This window comes from Panthera leo, chromosome A2, assembly GCF_018350215.1.
Source record: "Panthera leo isolate Ple1 chromosome A2, P.leo_Ple1_pat1.1, whole genome shotgun sequence".
In the NCBI taxonomy this organism is placed as follows: Eukaryota; Metazoa; Chordata; class Mammalia; order Carnivora; family Felidae; genus Panthera; species Panthera leo.
In genome coordinates, this window is record NC_056680.1 from 99,818,282 (window position 1) to 99,837,730 (window position 19,449).

Genomic DNA, 19,449 nt, shown 5'->3' on the forward strand with positions numbered 1-19,449 from the left:
GGCTTCACATTCTGTGCAGAGCCCGACGTGGGGCTCAATCCCACAACCCTGGGATCATGACCTGAGCCAAAATCAAGAGTTGGATGCTCAACTGACTGAGCCACCCAGGTACCCCTCACTTTTTTACTTTTTAAATATGGCTACCAGATTTTAAACTGCATTATGTGGTTCACATATATCTATTGGGCAGAGATAGTTTGATGATCACAAGTTCACTTACCTACTTACTTTTCAGATTTGTTCCTATCCTTACATTGCCTTCAAGGTGTAAGAAGTAGGCACCAAACAATTTTCCAGTGTCTATGTGATTGTCCAGAAACCTCACATATCCCGTGTTTGTTTCAAAGGAAAGTTCAGAGAGAAGGCCAGAGAAAATACAGTGGACAATTCCTTGATAATTTTTACTGCATTGTAAGCATGCAGTAAGTGAATTCAAACATGAATTATTAAATGTTCAGTATGAATCTTCACTGAGAACTTGCCAGGATATCTTACTTCTTGGTCCTTGCAAAGACATTAGATAGAGTGTGAAGTTTTGTTTGAGTCACCTGGGTGAAACATTCTGTAGATACCAGTTCTAACCCCAAAATAACCTTATGACTGTTTAATTCTGGGGTCAGTTTTGTGTTTTTTTTCTGTGTTATGTTCTTGCTTTTTTTTTTTTTCCTGTTTCTTTGTTGTATTTTTTTTATTATTGTCATGTTTTTATCTTTTTAAACCTGTTCTCATACCAACTCTGTTAGGAATCAATCTGAGTTATATATCTGAGCAAATGTTTATGATCTGCTTACTAGGGCCACCTAAATATGATTATTCTATCAATAATGTCAACATTTATTGAGCATTTACTATAGGCTAAACTGGCCCCAAGCATTTTATGAACATTATCTCCTTTAAGTAACTATCTTTTGCAGATGAAGAAATTGAAGCTTATAGAGAGATTAATTAACTTGCCCAAGGTCATACACCAATAGGCAGAATTTGACACTAGTAGACAAAATTTGGATTCAAACTTAGATTTGACTCAGCACTTCCTCTCAAATACTGTACTGTTTTGGTTGATGTGCAGATGAAGTATTAGGTTGCAGATACATAATGGGCAAGGCTTTGTAGTCACTGAAATTCTCCAAAGATGTTTTTCTGAGGTTGAGCCAAGCAAAAATTCATAGTGAGAACATTATGAAGAAAAAACAAAACTCAGAAATAGAGCTTCATTCTTTATAGAGCTGCCTCTTTCATTTGAGGAAGTCTTAAGATTCTTTTCTGCAAAAGCACTATAGATTCTAAGAGAATATTATTCAGTTAGATATATTTTAGCAGTTTTCATGTTTAGTTTTAAATCATTAAGAACTCTAAAAATTCTTGGTTTCTTCTACAGGTCTAATAAATTGGATGTCTCTGCTTTACCTTGCTAGCTTTAATGCTCAGATTCTGTTAAAATTAATATTTCCTCAATGAATATGTTAATATTGTATATTAACTGTGTACTGTTTAGTAATAATGCCTGTTTCCATTACTTTTTTAGGGTCCTGGTTGCTGTTCTGATCTTGCAGTTTCTTTTCACTATGTTGATCCTACAACTATGTATGAGTTAGAATACCTCGTTTATCATCTTCGTCCGTATGGTTATTTATATAGATATCAACCTGCCTTACCTGAGAATATACTAAAAGAAAGAAGTCGAGCATACAAAAATGAAGATCCAAAAGTAAAATGAGAACTCTTGAAAGAGAAACATAAATGAAGAGGTAAACTGTCTAGCATTGCACTGAAGAACTTCTGCATTTCTGATACAGAACACTGGAGTCCCAGTGAGGAATTCTTTTGAAGTGAACATTCCATATTAGAAATCTTTCATACAAATGACTGTAAACTGAAGCTTTAAGTGAGCTGTGAAATCTGTTAAAATGTGTTTTGATACAGTAATATATATATATGAAAAACTTGTGTTTTTAAAATGGTGGCCAGGCAGAAGGACTAGAAACAAGATTTTTGTTGTCTGTTCTTGACCACATGTATTATTTTCACTGAGAAACTAGAACGTTTAAATTTTCTAAAACTATACTGCACATATTAGTAAAACACACACATGATGCTAAAGGTCTGCCTTAAAGAAAAGTTTAGAAGGAAATATTGTTGCTTAATGTTATTTATAAACTCAAGACATGAGTTTATATTTGCAGCATGATATAAATGAACCAACCCCCCCCAACACACACACACACACACACACACACACACACGCAGTTTTTGTCTAATGAAAAATTTCCTGTGATTATAATTGGCAGTATTTCTTCCAGACGAGGTAGAGTAAGAATGGCACTTGTCCTAAAGTGCATTAATAAAACCACATTTTGAAATTATATGGGCCTTGACTGTATTATATACTTGGTTCTAATTAGTAGTTTATGTTTTACTGAGTCCCTGTTGTCTCTTTTCTAAATATGTTTATTCTTGAATACAATTTTAATTATTAATATTTATTTACTCAAAGCATTAATAGCATTCTATAAATATGCATTTTAAAATATTTTGTTCCCAAATTTACCCATTGTTAATCATGGGTAACTAATAAATAGTAAATTTAATGCTATTTGGGGATGCTTTTCTTAGATCAGTGCCACTCTCAGGAATTACTAAGTGACATTTTTAATTGATTATTTAAAACTCATTCCAGCTACGTAATTATAGTTCCTTTCATTATCATCCTGTTGAGAGATGAAAATTTGTTTGTGCCTTTCATAACTTGTTTAAAGCAGAGTTTAGACATTCATTTTTAGGCTCTGAGGTGGCTATTGGTTACACTGGCAAAATAATTTGAATGTAATATTTTGACCAGAGTTAATTAAAAACATTAGAAAAACAGAGTGCTTAAACAAACTGAAATATGTCAGATACTAAAAGACCAAATACTTAATTCATGAATAACAGCCTGAATTTTGATGCAGACTTAATATTTTGGAATTTTTTTTTTAATTTGTTTTTTTTGCCAATGGATAATTCTAACAGCAGAATACACATTTAATACTGTCTTCAAAAATACATTCATAAATATTTCATTCTAACTTTAGTGACTCTATTTAAAGAATTTCTGGAAGGAAAGAAAAGTATATCATAACAGAATATTTTGCAGACTATAAGATTATCTTAAATGTTGCAAATTTCACATGGCTGTCATGCCATTGACTCTGCTACTTAGCTAAAGAGTTTATATTTATTGTGCCAAAACATGTCAAAATCATCTCTTTGGATGGTATTTTGAGAGGATGTTCATCTTAGTAGCAATTAGTGGTTATTATGGATTACTCTGTCCACAGAGTGAAAATTCACACCAGTTTTTACTTTAAATTGTTTTTTGTGGTTTTCACAGCAATATCATCTGCCAAAATTTCAAGTCATTCATTCTGTTGTCTAAACAACTCTTCACGTTGGTATGGATATGAATTTATTTGCAGTCCATATATGTTACTTTCTAAAAACCTTAACATTTACTCATGGGAAATTAACATTGTGATGAATCCTGGGGTCTAGTCAGACCGCCTGGGTTTAAATTCCTGCTCTATCACTTCCTAGTTTTGTAACATTAAATAATTTACTTCATTTCTCTGTGCCTCAATTTCCTCATCCATAAATTAGGGACAGTAATACTACCTACCTCACAGGATTTTTATGAGGATTAAATGAGTGAATATATGTACAACTTTTAGAACGCTTGTCTGGCCCAGACTATGGAGCAATAAGTATAAGGTTTTATTATTATTCTGTTACCTTAGAGTGTAAATATTTGTTCTAAATGAATGAAAAATCTGCTTTAATCAAATATATTGAAATATTTCATACATTTCTTGTAACAAGTAATAGCTAGTTTGTATCTAATGCCTATTGTATGCCATATAGTATGCTTAGATATTCTGTGTATATTAGTGTTAATCTTCGCAAATTGGTTGTTCTTCCTGTATTATAGATGAGAAAACTGAGGCTCAGAAAATTAAAGTAACTTTTCCACTGTCACTAAGCTAGCAAGTAACAGAGCTAGGACTTATGCTCAAAGCCTGTGTGTTCATCATGCCATATCAGCCTTGAGGTTAGTCATTTAACATTATTTCCATTTTTACTTATTAACATGAGTGATCTGATCCATCAGCCAGTAATAGTCAGATTAACCAGCCCAGTTGTCAGAGTGGCTTTCAAATTGTGGTCTTACACTCTTCTTGCCTGGGAGCTTGTTAAAATGCAGATTTCCAAACCCCAATCCCAGAAATTCTGATTCTAGCATGGGGCCCATTAATATGCATTATTGCCATATTCTCTTGGTCACTGGTTCTCAAAGTGTTGGCCCTAGGTAGCAGTATTTGCATCATCTGGGAACTTGGAAATTCAGCCCCTCTGGGCCCACCCCAGACCTAAATCAGAAACTCCAGAGGTGGAGGCTAGCAGCTGTGTAAAGCCCTCCAAATGAGTTTTATTCATGCTAGTTTGGGAACCAAGACCTCGATAATTCTGATGCAAATAATGATTGGAATGCGCTGCAGATTTATTGCCCCAGAAGTAGGGTATCTTTCAAAGATTTAGATAAAGCATGTTTTAAGTTGGTGTGGTCCCAGATCACACCATATAAAACGTAAGAGACTTTAAAGATAATTTAAAGGGTCTGTGGGTCATTCATTTTGACAAAATTCTTTAGCTTCTTCAGATTGACCAATATCAGGGCCCACAAGAAAATATGTAATTCTCCAAGTTTAGTAATTTCACAATGGGGGCAGGAAGAGTTTAATAAGTACTAGTAAATACATACTAGTTCATTAAATAAGCATATCTGAGTGTCCTCACTTGTTAGTAAAAATTTTTTTCCAATTGTTAGTAAAAGCTTTTAAATGGAAGTAGCAAAATGCTATTTTATAATATGCAGAATGTTTTTTCTGCTAATTCATACTATCAAAATTTCATCACTTTTAAGAATCCATTTGACTGTCCTATATGACCTAATACAGCAAAAATTCTCCCAAGTATTTGACAGAGCACATAAAACCAGATTTCATGATGATGACTTACTATCTTTTAAATTAAGATCATTTGGATAAATGGTTGTAGTGTGGTCTCAAAACATAAGGCTTTTGCTATCTTTATGTTTTCCAACAACAGTATACTTATATTTTCAAGTGGGAAGTTCATAGATGATACAAAGCAGATTTGTTTTCAAATATTTTAAATTTCAGAAAGAGGAATTTTTGTTACTGTAAGAAAATTCAAAATAAATGGCCAGTTTTTAGTATTTTTTGAAATACAGTAATTGCATTTGAGCATTAAATTTGTTAACTGGTTATTTTCGTAATTGTCTCTTGAGATTAATTTTTCACTTCCGGGAACCTATCAAACTATTTATATTACCAGATTGAGGCTTGAAAAACAAAATGCTTCACTTTATTGATTAGATCAAATCTATCCTTTTATTCTTCCTTTAAATTTTTAGCTCATTATACTATTCTGTCTTTGACAATTTCTTCTTTGTATTTGTTGCTCTTTATTTCCTTTATAACTAATTTCCATTTTCTAACTACTCTTAATGCTGCCTTTGCAAGGTTAATTTGGCTGTAATTAGTGATTAGAATTTGTATCACTTATTAATAACTTTATACCTGTTAACTTCAGATTTCCCTATGAGATTGGAAGTTAAAAAAATCCAAGAATAATGCCTACTGGCTCTCAGGATATTTGCCCTACTTAAAGTCTACAGTTCGACATTCTAGATACACAATTATTAAATAAAGTTATGTGGATTCCATTCCCTCTACTCCCTTTTCTCAAAAACAAACCAAAAAACTCTGATTTATTGTAGGCCTGACAGAAACATTCTTAAGAAATCTGGGGGACAACCTGTGGTTTATTTTATGCTAAATGTAACCTCTCTTGATTTAAAAATATGACTTATGTTTATACATTGGAGTTGAAATAGAAATTTTAACACAGGTTAGAGTAAGAAATTTTACAAATTGTCTCTAGAAAAACCAGTTCTAAAACTAGTTTCAGAGGTAAATAGTGCTCTATTTCACCTCCATTTACCTCTGTAGTTTTTAGTTTTTATCAATTCATTTTAAATAACTTTGCAGGGCCCTACAAATTAATAATCCATATAAAGTATATGTTAGAGGGAAACTAATCTAACTGCTAAGCAGTGTGTTATATTACACAGTGAATATTTGTGTTTTGGAATTTAAAAATTATGTAAGGTGATAGTGTCATGAATGGCTTAAAAACGTGTGGTGACTTGCTTATTTTAAGTGATCCACTAACAAGTCAGAAAAATGTATTTTTAAATATGTTTTTTAAAGTGCCTTTTGAACATTTTTAAACAATGGATTTAAACAACCACATAAAATAAATTACCATGTTTAAAGCTGTTTTATCTGATTATTTTTAACTGATATAAGAGTTGTGGGAGAGACTAAGGGGTAGTTTTGGGGTTATTTTACCAAAAATATTAATTCGTTTATTTTTTTTGAATAATTTATTTTTTAATTTACATTCAAGTTAGCATATAGTACAACAATGATTTCAGGAGTAAATTCCTTAATGCCCCTTACCCATTTAGCCCATCCCCCTCCCACAACCCCTCCAGCAACCCTCTGTTTGTTCTCCATATTTAAGAGTCTCTTATGTTTTGTCCCCCTCCCTGTTTTTATATTATTTTTGCTTCCCTTCCCTTATGTTCATCTGTTTTGTATCCTAAAGTCCTCATAGGACTGAAGTCATAGGATTTTTATCTTTCTCTGACTAATTTCGCTTAGCATAATAACCCTCCAGTTGCATCCACATACTTGCATATGGCAAGATTTCATTCTTTTTGATTGCCGAATTATACTCCATTGTATATATATGCCAAATCTTCTTTATCCATTCATCCATCGATGAACATTTGGGCTCTTTCCATACTTTGGCTATTGTAGATAGTGCTGCTATAAACATTGGGGTGCATGTGCCCCTTCAAAACAGCATACTTGTATCTCTTGGATAAATACCTAGTAGTGAAATTGCTGGGTTGTAGGGTAGTTCTATTTTTCGTTTTTTGAGGAACTTCCATACTCTTTCCCAGAGTGGCTGCACCAGTTTGCATTCCCACAAAAATATTAATTTAAATTATTTTTCCATCAAAATTCTTTAATTTGCATAGGCTTATGTAATTTTTACTGCAGTAAATATTTGTCTTTAAAGCAACAAAATACTCCACCTCTGATTTTGAATAAAAACCTTAAAAAAAGTAGAGGGGTACCTGGGTGGCTCAGTTGGTTAAGCGTCTGACTTCGGCTCAGTTCATGATCTCATGTTTGAGCTCCACATCAGGCGCTGTGCTGACAGCTCAGAGCCTGGAGCCCGCTTCGGAGAGAGTCTCCCTCTCTCTCTGCCCTTCCCCAGCTCACACTCTGTCTGTCTGTCTGTCTGTCTGTCTCTCTCTCTCTCTCAGAAATAAACATTAAAAATATATATATATATATTTTAATTAGAAACACTCTGTTACCCAGGTAAGTGTGTGTGGGAGACAGGGGAGTACTTTTCTGTCTCTTGGTGTATTTTGATCTGTCATGTACACTGAGGAATTCATTTATTCAGGTAATTATTCAAATAATTATGCCTGGCATCTACTGGAAAAACAGTGGTGAGCAATATGAATGGATTCCTAGTCTCATATGTCTATAGGCAAACAAGTTAATAGAGGAATGAACAAGATATTTCAGAGAATGGTATTAATCAAAGAAAACAGTGATTTGATAGAGCAATTTTCTGGGTTAGGGTCTCAAGGGTGTCAATAAAGAATTCTGTCCCTCTCTCTGCTCCTCCCCTGCTCATGCTCTGTCTCTCTCTGTCTCTCAACAATAAATAAACGTTAAAAAAATTAAAAAAAAAAAAAAATTCTGAGGAGGTAATATTTGAGCTGAGATCTGAAAAAAATTTTGTATACTTCTTATATTTATTAGGTTCTTTGCCCCTACTATGTAAAAAATTAATAATTTTTTCACCTTTGCTTAATTATGCTTTGGGTATAGGAAAAGGCTTGGTGAAATGCAGTCAATAGACCAAAAACTTTGTGGTTTTAAGCATATTTCATCCAGAACTCAGGTCTATTTGTTGATATTAAATCAGTCTAGTACTTTTACAATATGAATAAAAATTTACCTACCTCTTCCTTAAACAGATGATTGCAGATGTTCATAAGGCCCTTGAGTCTAGCCTTTCTACCTCAATTTTCAGTAACTTGCCACCCAGTATGTTCCTTATTAGTGCACACCGTTATTTGGATTCACCAACTTTAGAAAACCTGAGGAAATAAACACCGCTTCATATTGCTTTAGTAGTGGAGTTGTGCAATTTAATATATTCAGTTGCCCCATGTTTTCTAATTAATTGTATTCAGTTGTATTGCTAATTGATAAGTCACTCAAGAAGAAATTTATTTACCTAAATACATACAGATTTACTACTACCTATTTTAAGTTTTCCAAAGATGTAGTCCTGGAAAATATACAGAATTATTGCTTAATTTATCTTCTTCTTACTAAAGGGAAGTGAAGGTAACTGTGCTTAGAATAATAGGACATAAAAATTATTTAATGTTTATAAAAAGTAATTTTTACAAACCTATTTGCCTGGTTACAGAAGCAGGAAAAAAGGGAAATAATTGAATCACATATTTTCTTAATGATCTTAAACAGGTAGCCAGCTATTTCTGAGATCCTTAAGTAATCATGGTATTTGGTGGTTTTTCCCATCTGAAATTCTCATAATCTTTACCAGGTTAGACCTTCTCTCAGTGTCTTACTGTCTTTAACCCTCTTAGACCACTAAATCTTCAAATTTACCCATAGGAAAACTGGTGTTCCAAGGTCGAATGACTCAGAACAGTTGAAGCAGAACTGAGTGGTGAAACTGAACCTGAGTCTGAAGTTCTAAAACACATGAAGATCCAGTCTTCTTTATAATATACTGACTTAGAAAGTAGATGAAAAACTGCTGGGTGCAGTTAAGTAATTTAAGATCACCAAAGACCTCATTTAGGGCTAATTGATTACCTCATAATAATGTAAATTAGTGCTTATTAAAAAATATTAATAGAATTTTTGCTATACATTAAGTAGTAGAAATTTATTTATCTTATTAATTCTGTAATCTTTTTTTATTTTTTTAATTTTTAGAGAGAGAGAGCACATGCGCGAGCAGGGGAGAGGAGCAGAGGGGAAAGAGAATCGTAAGCAGGCTCCAGGCTCAGTACAGAGCCTGATGCAGGGCTCAATCTCCTGTGAGATCATGACCTGAGCCGAAATCAAGAATCAGACACTTAACTGACTGAGCCACTTAGGTGCCACACTAATTCAGTAGTCTTTACAAATGCTAAACTTACAGTATATTTCCTGAATTTATTCCTTGACTGTAGATCACCGCATAGAATTATTTGAAACTCACTTGTCAGGATGTCTTTAAAAGGGTTTTCTTTTTTCTCCTTTGCACCCAAACTTCCTGTCACTACTAAAACTGAAATACATGACAAAAAGTAGAAGCTGTGAAAATGCAAAGCATTTACCGGAAAGCACAGTTATTTACATCAGTGAGATTATTTTTTTTAAAGAAGTTAAAGTAGGTTGATTTCCTTTGACACCATTTTTCTTCAGACTTCCACCTTATGTGACAGGATGGTAGTGGTTGCCTCCCTAAGTTATTGTACTTTTTACACCTAAGAATTAAAAATTAGCCTCACTCCATGGCATATCATGTTAAACTCAAGAGTTGTTTTGTTTACTTACTCTTTCACCTCTCCCACAGGTGATTCTCCAAGCTTCTGTATACACAGTCAGCAAATATTTGATTTACTTTGTTAGCTTTAATACTTGTCACAATCACACCCGGGAGGCCCAGGTGTGGCAACACAGACATCAAGTCTCCTAATAGCCTAATTCTAAACCAGTCAGGGCACACTGTCTTTCATATGAGAAAGAATGACAGAAACAATCTGACAAGTAACAATGGGGCTTCTAGAGCCAAGGGTGGCTGTGGTTAAATTAAATCTTCACTGTTCCTGATACTTCAGAGCTGTCTTTTAGGAATACTTGCCCTCCCCCATTAACAAAACAGGGAACAAAACTCCTCTAGGGACCCCACTCTTCATTTAGTTCAACAGTTTGGATAGAAAAGGGAGATGTGCTTTGAGGCCACACAAGTACAGTGACCCCATTTTCCACCTCATGCATTGCACACAGGAAAAGATATTTTGGTTCACCACTTTTTTTCTTCTTTAGTAGTTTAGTCTTGAGTCAAGGTAACTAAAGAATAATTTTACTTATGTATTGTGATCCCACAGTTTCCTTACCACTGAATAAAATTTAGCTATACATTTGCACTCTCTGCTAAACGTGTAAGATGGGAGAAGGGTTACCATTAGAGAAATGGGAAAAGATCAGCCGCCTGCTATACACCACCAGTCAGGTCTTTGGTAGACCTCTCACTTTTTACTACTTTAACAGAATAAGCACAATACCTTCCAGTGACAAGAGGACGATCACACTCCTATCAATCACTGTGAAGGGAGGACTGGCCAGGCTGAGGGCAGCTTGAGCTAGGCTTTTGCCTTGAGAGGAGAAGCAGCTTCCGAGTGTTGTGTAGGTCAGGCCTTTGCCCTAGGGCTTGTTGTTTTCAGTCTCTCAGTATCCCTGCACTTTCCTTTTACTCTTCAAGTCCAATTCTTACATTCATATGAATGACTTTTTACGCCCAGATACTTTGCTGGTCCTAGGGTTGCAGAGAGGAAAAGATAAAGTCTTGGCTCTGGGAATTCAGTGTTTAGGGAAGACTCCTTCAACTTAACTGTAACAGAGCCAATGATAGTCTTCAAATATGTCAAACCAAAATGGGCAGTGAAGGCTAAGGGCTTAAAGAGCAAAACTCAAAGACAAGACACGCCTGTTCACTAAGATAAAGCTCTACCAGGTGCACTGCCAAGGCAAATAAGGCTGCCTTTTGGAAGCTAATAAGCTTTTTATGAGATTAGAATTTGAGGAAGGTCACCCAGTAACTTCTGTAATGAAAAATTTTCTTGGGCCCACTATTAAGCCCATCTATTGAGTTCTTGGTTTCATTTATCAAATATTTCAATTCTAGAATTTCTATTTGGTTATTTTGTATCATTTCCAGGCCTCTGTAAACATATTAAGTATAGACATTATAGAATCCATGTCTCCTACCCCCATTATCTGGACCACAACCTCCCCACCATGGGTCTATTTCTATTGTCACTTCTTTTGGTAATTCAGTTACATTTTCCTGTCTTATTTTAAAAAAAAAAAAAAAAAATTTTTTTTAAATGTTTATTTCTGAGAGAGAGAGAGAGACCGAGCTTGAGTGGGGCAGGGGCAGAGGGAGGGAGACACAGAATCCGAAGCAGGCTCTAGGCTCTGAGCCGTCAGCACAGAGCCCAGCGCGGGGCTCGGACTTGTGAACTGCGAGATCATGACCGGAGCCGAAGTCTAACACTTAACCAACTGAGCCACCCAGGTGCCCCGTTGTCTTATTACTTTTGATTGAATACTATCTTTGGCCGGAACATTACACTTGGTAGTCTTTTGAATAGGACAAATGAATCTCACCTTATAGAAACTATAAAATCTATGCTATCCAGAGTCCTGCAGTGGCAGTAGTGTATATTTAACTGTCAACCCAAGAACCTCACTGACTTACTAGTCAAGTGGAGAAGTTACGCAGAGAGGTCAGCCAAGCATTGCCCTCAGAGAACCAAATGAGGGAGGAGCCCACTCTGATTCCTGTGATGTGTATAATATCCACATTGCACTGACTAGTATTCAACCTAATAAAAATCCCTTTGTTTTAGACGGGATCAAGGATAAGCAAACCCGCATGGTCTTTAAAGGATAAACTTGTATTTAGTGCCTTAGCAGTCATACTTCAGTGAGGGCTCCATGAACTCAAATTTACAGAACTGAGGGAGTTCTGAGGAGGTATCTTGCATTCCTTCAGCATTACTGAGTCATAGAAGCAAGCCATACACTCCACCATGCTTAGCAGACCTAAATTCATTAAAAGCTCCATTTGGAGAAACTTGCAAGTATTCATCTAGATAGTAGAGGCTAAGGGTTGGACTCTGCACTTGGGAACAGGTACTGCCTCAGCTCTAAAGGAGTTTCTAAAGTTAAACATATCCTTAGAAGTCTGCAGTTTCTCAAATTTTAAAGTCAAGTCTTTATATTTTAAGAAAAGACTCAAGGTCTGGGCTTTTCTTTCTGGAGTTAGAACCTTGATATTATATCTCTAAGAATTCCCTGAATAGTTCAGGGACTCGGACGCCCTCACCAACAAATCAATAGTAGTGTGACAATACTGCACTTGGAATAAGCACAGACATTTCGAAGATAATAACTTTGACTTTGTTAGCGCCACATGCCTAATATCATTTCAGTCTGATAGAGTAGGTTGGTATTACTCCTGTTCACCAATTCACCTGTCACCACCTGGTCTTGATCGTAAAGTGGGGAGATACATTGAGAGCAAAAAATAAAATCAGTTCAATTTTATGAGCATTCCATTAAATGACTTCCAAGAGACAATCTTACATGAAGAGATGTTAAGAATAAAAACAGAATTAGGGAAAGGTTGAGTTACATATTTAGCTGAAAATTAGATGATGTTTTAGAATCAGAGAGAGCAAGAATTATGTCTCATTTATCTTTTTATCTTACACAGAGATTTGCAGAGTAGGTCATTCATAAATATTTGTTCAACTAAAAGGATCTCAGACTGTGACTTCATTACTTAAACCTTATATCGTAGCATATCTATGTGCCTTGGTCACAATCCAAGGGGTTTGGGCTAGATTTATCTTTGAAGACTCTTCTAGCCCAAAGCTAATCGACCTGTTGTGTCACCTTTCCTTACATTTTAATGTGTCCAGGAATCACCTAGTGTGCTACTTACAGTGCAGAATTCTAGGCCAAGTAGATCAGGAGTTGGGGCCCCAGAAATCTGAATATTTATTTATTTTTCTTTTTTTATTTGAGAGGGCACAGTAGAGAAGGGCAGATTAAGCAGGCTCCACATTTAGCACAGAGCTGAAGCGGGGCTCGATCCCATGATGCTAGGATCATGACCTTAGCCGAAATCAAGAGTTGGACACTCAACTAACTGAGCCAACGAGGTGCCCCAATCTGAATTTTTAAAATCAGTCCAGATAATTCCAATGCAAGCAATGTGGACCCTCACTTTAGAAGCATTGAATTGTATACTGACTTGCTTCCAGTGTTTGCTTGACATGTAGCAATTTTGTTATTTATCACTGTAAAGAATATACAGTGTTTTTTAACCTGGGATGATTACCTCTAAAAATCTACATATTACATTTTTAAAAATCTTTTGAAGCCAAACTTTTACCCAAGATGAATAGCACAGGAAACCAGAATCTTTCACACATGTCTTACCCACAGATAGCCTTCTGATTTCCAGCTATACTTAAGAGCACATTGTGCCCTAACTCTTTAGTGTTGGGTTAAGAAGTACTCTTTTCAAATTATCCCAATTTCCACAAAACCAAGGATATCAGAAGATGTAGAATGTGTCTATAGAATTATCTACTTTGGGGCATAAAATAGATACTTACATACATGAATCTGACATATGTCTTAACATCCAGACTGATTCTACTTTGTCCTATTCTTAGATACTATCCATTATTCTCTCTAGCTTAGCATCAGCATGTCAGTTCCAGCCAAATTAACACTTTACAAGATCCAGACTGGAGGTCAGTGAGCCGAGGCTCTTGTTATTCTAAAAAGCCTATCCGTATTCTAAGGAGTAGTGCTTCCATCAGGACTGCCACTTAAGGCTGTGTTCCCACCTGCCATTGCTGACCACTCTACAGAACAATTAAGAGATGAATTTGGGAGGGAATAATTTCCTGGAGTCATTTTTCGAAAGATGATGGAACATTCTTGTATGTTGTTAATGTTTGAAATGGCTCCATTATTTTGCAAGTGCCGTATCCTGGATAGCTAACTATGGCTAACAATCTACCCCTTGTCTTGACTGCACCCAAATCATGTCTAGTGCATCAGGGGAAGGAAATGAATTCAGTACACTTCTTGCCTCTCTGAATTTTTCACTATTCCATCATTAGCTTTTATAACTCTTTTTGGCAGACTAAATTGAGACTTGAGAAAAGAAATGTTGAAGCTCATGATGAAAAATTTTTAAATCCAATACGTTTTTTTCTTTGTGTTTTCTGGTCATATTTTAAACTGCTAGATCACTTGCCCATTCTTTCTTTCTCAAGCTAAACAGAGAAACACACACCTGATGCGTGTACACAGGCACAAAGACACAGACACATCCACATCCTCAGGTTGATGGGACTTGTTAGAATCTGTTGCCAGCCTGAGACAAGCTTGCAGGAAAGTGGTTGGGAAGTGGCCTTGGGAATCACGCCTATGGAGAATTAGAGGGAACAGCTTTGTGCAGAGGGGGTGTTGAACTGCAAGGCAGCCCTTACAGAGTCCTACACCAGTCTCTCAGAGAAACTCTAACACTGGAATGGCCCTTCAGTCTTGTCCTGCTTAGGTCAAAGCTGTCTGACCTTCATACACCAATATATACCCATCATTGGATGAGGACTGCCCAGGGAGGGGCATGATCTTGCACAAGGTCATTCTTTTCATCAGGGTCATTCCCTGAGAGAAACATGGCTGAGAGCCGTCAGCTGCCAATGTCCCCAGCAGTTGGGGAATGGATGCATCAGACTTGAAGGAAGGACTGGACCACACCCCACAGTGTCCACTAGAGAACCACAGTAAAAATGTGGACATGAAACCTCACCTATGGCTGCTGTCTTTGGGCCTTTAGTTTTTGTTTTGTTTTGGCTTTTCAAGATTATTCAGACTTTCCCAGTGTCTCCACTCTTTATGCTTTGATTTTCAGTACTTTTAAGATTTCTCAAGGTAAAGATTAAAAATCAGGCTAAAACAATACTTACGTAAGACTTCTAAAAAATGCTCTGGGTAACTACTAGGTAGTAGGATATGCTCCAAAAAAGGAATTTTCCGAACCAGTTTGGGCTTCAGAGAAAAGTCGGTTGAGTTTAGGAGGCAGGGAAATTGGGGTCTGCCTGTGCTGTGTGATTGGAACGGTCATGAAATATCTCAGCAGCTCTGAAATCATTTTCATTTACAACTACCTGTGAACCTCCATGGTGCCTACCTGTCAGTGTCCTTCACTTGGCCCTTGGAATGAATTGTCTCCTCTTGTTATCTCTTTGTGTCTAATTGGAATTCCCAGGCTTGACTGCCCAATGCCTCCAACCCTTTGAAGTCAGGCCAGGCTACTGATTCTGTGTCCATGACCAGGGAGGGCATACATGTGAAGGTGACATTCCTATCCTGGTTTTTGCCTATATGCGAAGTAAGTTATGCCTAATATGGGAAATAATTTATACCTAATAAGCCTTCAATTAAAAAACGTGGCAGGTACTAACATCTCACCTGGAGATTGCTAAATACTGGCTGATAACAAGATTGAAGGATGGGTAAGAGCCATTGGGATAAAGGGGTGCTTGAAATAGGGAAGTGGATGGGCAGATATGGTAGGCAGTATTTCTAAAGTTCCCTCTCCCCAAAGGTGTCCCATCCTAATTCCCCAGAACGCATGAATATGAGGAAATATCACTTCCATGATTCTGTTAATATAAAGCACAGTTTACATTAAAATAAAGGGATCATCCTGCATTATCCAGATGGGCCCCGTAGAATCACAGAAGCCTTTAAAGATGGAGAGCTCTTTCCAACTGGAGTAGAAAAGGAAGTCAGATTTGAAGCATGGAAGAACTTGATACACTCTTGTTGCTTTGAAGATAAAGGGGACCATGTGAGAAAAAAAATGAGAGTTGCTTCTAAAAGCACAGAGAGAACCCCAGCTGACATCCAGCAAGAAAATGGGGCCTCAGTCCTACAGTTGCAAGGGACTGAATTGTGCCATCAACCTCACTGAGCTTGGAAGAATATTCATCACCCAAGCCTCCAGGTAGGAACCCAGCCCAGGCAACTCTCTAATCTCATCCTGAGACCCTGAGCATGGGACCCAGCCTAGCGTGCCCAGACTTCTTAACCTACAGAACTGTGAGATAAATTAAGTTGGTGTTTTAAGCTGCTAAGTTTGTGGTATTTGGTTTTTGCAGCTGTAGAGAACTAATGCAGTAGCCAAGACTAACAAGTCTACTCACTATTTTGAAAAGCACTGTTGCTGTGGGGAAAACTAGAGGGTTTTTTTTGTTTTTTTTTTTTTTTTAAGATTCTACATATAAGTGATACCATACAGCATATTTCTTTGTCTGGTTTGTTACACTTAGCATAATGCCCTCCAGATTTGTCCATGTTGTTGCAAGTGGCAAGGTGTTCTTTTTTTTAATGACTAAATAATATTCCTATATATAATTATATATATTTACCCCTCTATATATTCCTATATATATGGATTTCAATATATATATTCCTATATTGTGTATATATGTACATAATATTGTATATGTATGTATATAATATGTATATGACATTTTCTTTATCCATTTATCTGTTGACAGACACTGTGTTTGTTTCCATGTCTTAGCTATTGTGAATAGTGCTGCAATGAACATGAGTGTTTAGGTATCTCTTCAAGATAGTGATTTCAGTTCCTTTGCATACATACACGGATGGGAATGCTAGATCAAATGATAGTTTAATTTTTAATTTTTTGACGAGATGCCACATTATTTCCTTAATATCTGTACTATTTTACACTCTCTCTCAGGGGAGAGAGAGAGGGAGAGACAGAACTATGCTAAATATGATGATGATGTGGGTGAGGTGATGGATGTGTTAATTATCTTGACCTTGGTAATGATTCTACAAGGCATATGTGTATCAAATCATCACATTGTACCCTTTAAATATGATTATATTTATCAAGTATTCCTCAATAAAGTTATAAATAAAAAAATATTGTAGAAAAAGAAAGAAAAAGGAAACCAGAATCTTCCTCCAGAACCAGTCTAGCAGAAGAGGAGGAGGGTAGACTAAGATCCAAAACTTAATGTGCTGGCTTGAGCTTCGACTTTATATATACCAACCCATTTATTTCTAATACTTATCCTATGTGGCAGATACTGTTATATCCTATATCTGCCACTATACAATGTGGCAGATACTGTTATAGCCTATATCCATGGGCTGCCAACTGCTGTTCAGAGAAATTTACTGATAAGTCCACTGAATTCTTAATCCAAGCTGCACACCGGAATCACCTAATGAGCTTTAGAAAAAAAAAAAAATCCGGATGTTCAGGCCTTACCGCTGACCCACTCAATCAGTTAAGTCCAGGTCTCTGACACTTTTTAAAGCCTCCTTGGATGCTTCTGATATAACCCATTGGTTTAAAGTGTGGTCTGTGGAATCTCCTCAGGGCCAGGGCAGACACTAGTGGTTGTCTCCTGACAGCTATTCCCTACTTCTTCGTTTACAACAGAACCCCAATTATGTTCAGGGAGAAATGTGCCTAGCCTGAGGTTGTTGTCTCAATTTGACACTCGGTGTTTCACTTTCCCAAATACCTTCCCATCTCTTTGTAGCTAGAGGCAACCTGTAACAGTCTGACCAAAAACGTCTCAGGAGACTGCCTGGAATGGAGAATTTCTAGGAAAGGTTTTGCTTCTAAAAAAAAAAAAAGATGAAGGTGCACAAGGGGAGCTGTCTGGTACCCTTCCTTGGGCATGGTAGTGAGAGGATGTGCTCCTGGGAGCAGCAGTCATCTGTGCATCTAAGCCTTAGATCTGAGACCTCTAAGGTAAAAAGCTAACATGCTGAGAAGTGAGGACAGAAAGAAAGCCTGAGACTCTGATGACATCACTGAGCTGCACAAACCCTGGAGCAGTTATTAGGAGACTTGTTACTATGTGAGATAGTTAGATTATTGAGTATTTTGTTACTTTCAGTTAAAAACATTTCTAACTACACACAGGACTGATTTAGAATGCAAATCAGAATTTCTGGTAATAGGGTCTAGAGTACTTGCATTTTGAACAACCACCCAATTCTTTGTGCACTGACGTCTAAATACACTGATCTAGGATCACCTATCCAGAAAATGATGAGGCTACTTCTAACTGGCCCATGTTTTTTTCCACTTTACTGTGCTGCAAAGGAATGGAAAGACATCTATATTCCTTGCATGTTACTACAGTCCTCATGGGAAAGTTGGTATTCTGTATATCAGAAAATAATAAGTAAGGAAATAACTGGAGAAAACATGTCCACAAGTTTTTATTTAAAAAAAAAAAAAAAAAGGTCTCGGGGCACCTGGGTGGTTCAGTCGATTCCTACTTCAGCTCAGGTCATGATCTCACAGTAAGTTCGAGCCTCCCGTTGAACTCTGTGCTAACAGCATGAAGCCTGGAGCCTGCTTTGGATTCTGCATTTCCCTTTCTCTCTCTGCCCTTCCTCCGCTCACACTCTGTCTCTCTTTCTCTCAAAACTGAACAAACTTCAAAAAAATCTTTAAAAAGTCTGTAAAACCCATATTTGCATATAAACCAGGAAATACTGGGTATGTGGGGAGGGATGTAGAAGAGTGGGGAAAACCAAGACAAGGCTCACTTTCACGTTCAGTATAAAGGACCTGCTGAAGGGTAGTAGCTGCCAGGGTCTCAGAAAATGTTCCCCATAATCAGGTTACATAACTTTTCGTAAATATGTTAACTCCACATATCAGGGTGCACCCTAATAATCTAGATATCTAGAGACAATCTCCTTGTCTAAAAAAGCTTCAGATCTCTCATTTTGAGTACCTTTGTATCTTCATCATGACCCTTAGAGTTGTCTCTAATATTTCCCATTTGGAAATGATTTCCTGCATAGGGAATTCCATGTGAGCTCCTGAAGAGAGTAGCCATCTCCCTTTTGTTCGCTGTCGTATCCATAGTTTAAAGCACAATGCTTTGAACATAGTAGGAGGTATTCATCCAGCATCACCTGCAAGATCCCGAAAGACCCGGCAGGCAGATGACTTCTTAGGAACTGGTATTTTGTGAGGCACCTGGAACATGTCATTCGATCACTCTCTCAGATGGGGCCCAACACTCAGAAAATCTTAGCACTGTTCTAAAGGTCACAGAGCTAAGCAGCCGCAGAGCCAGCTATCTGAGTTTATTCCTGTGTCCTTTCTTCAGGTTCATTCCTCACAAAGCCCAAATCACTCTCCTTTAAAATCAATCTCAAATATATGTCTCCTGTGGAGATTACATAGAAGAGCAAGGTAACTATTCACCCTCAACAAATAGCATTCTGCCACTTAACAGAAAAGAACTGTACATTGTGGGTTTCTCTCAAATAATTACTCTCAAATAAATTTAATGTCCTTGACATAGAGACACATAACTCT

General features: G+C 36.8%; 1 protein-coding gene across 4 annotated transcripts in view; it reads left to right on the plus strand.

The window, feature by feature from the left end:
* The window catches only part of C1GALT1 (core 1 synthase, glycoprotein-N-acetylgalactosamine 3-beta-galactosyltransferase 1), a 39,327-nt gene extending 35,065 nt beyond the window's left edge, over positions 1-4,262 (plus strand). For 2 of the 4 annotated variants that reach the window (XM_042918375.1, XM_042918402.1), the window contains exon 4: positions 1,526-4,262. In XM_042918375.1, coding sequence (XP_042774309.1) covers positions 1,526-1,717 — 192 coding nt within the window. In that variant the 3' untranslated portion in view covers positions 1,718-4,262. The remainder of the gene's footprint in view (positions 1-1,525) is intronic. The other 2 variants (XM_042918383.1, XR_006197071.1) reach the window with 2 other exon arrangements.
* Positions 4,263-19,449: the final 15,187 nt, after the last annotated feature.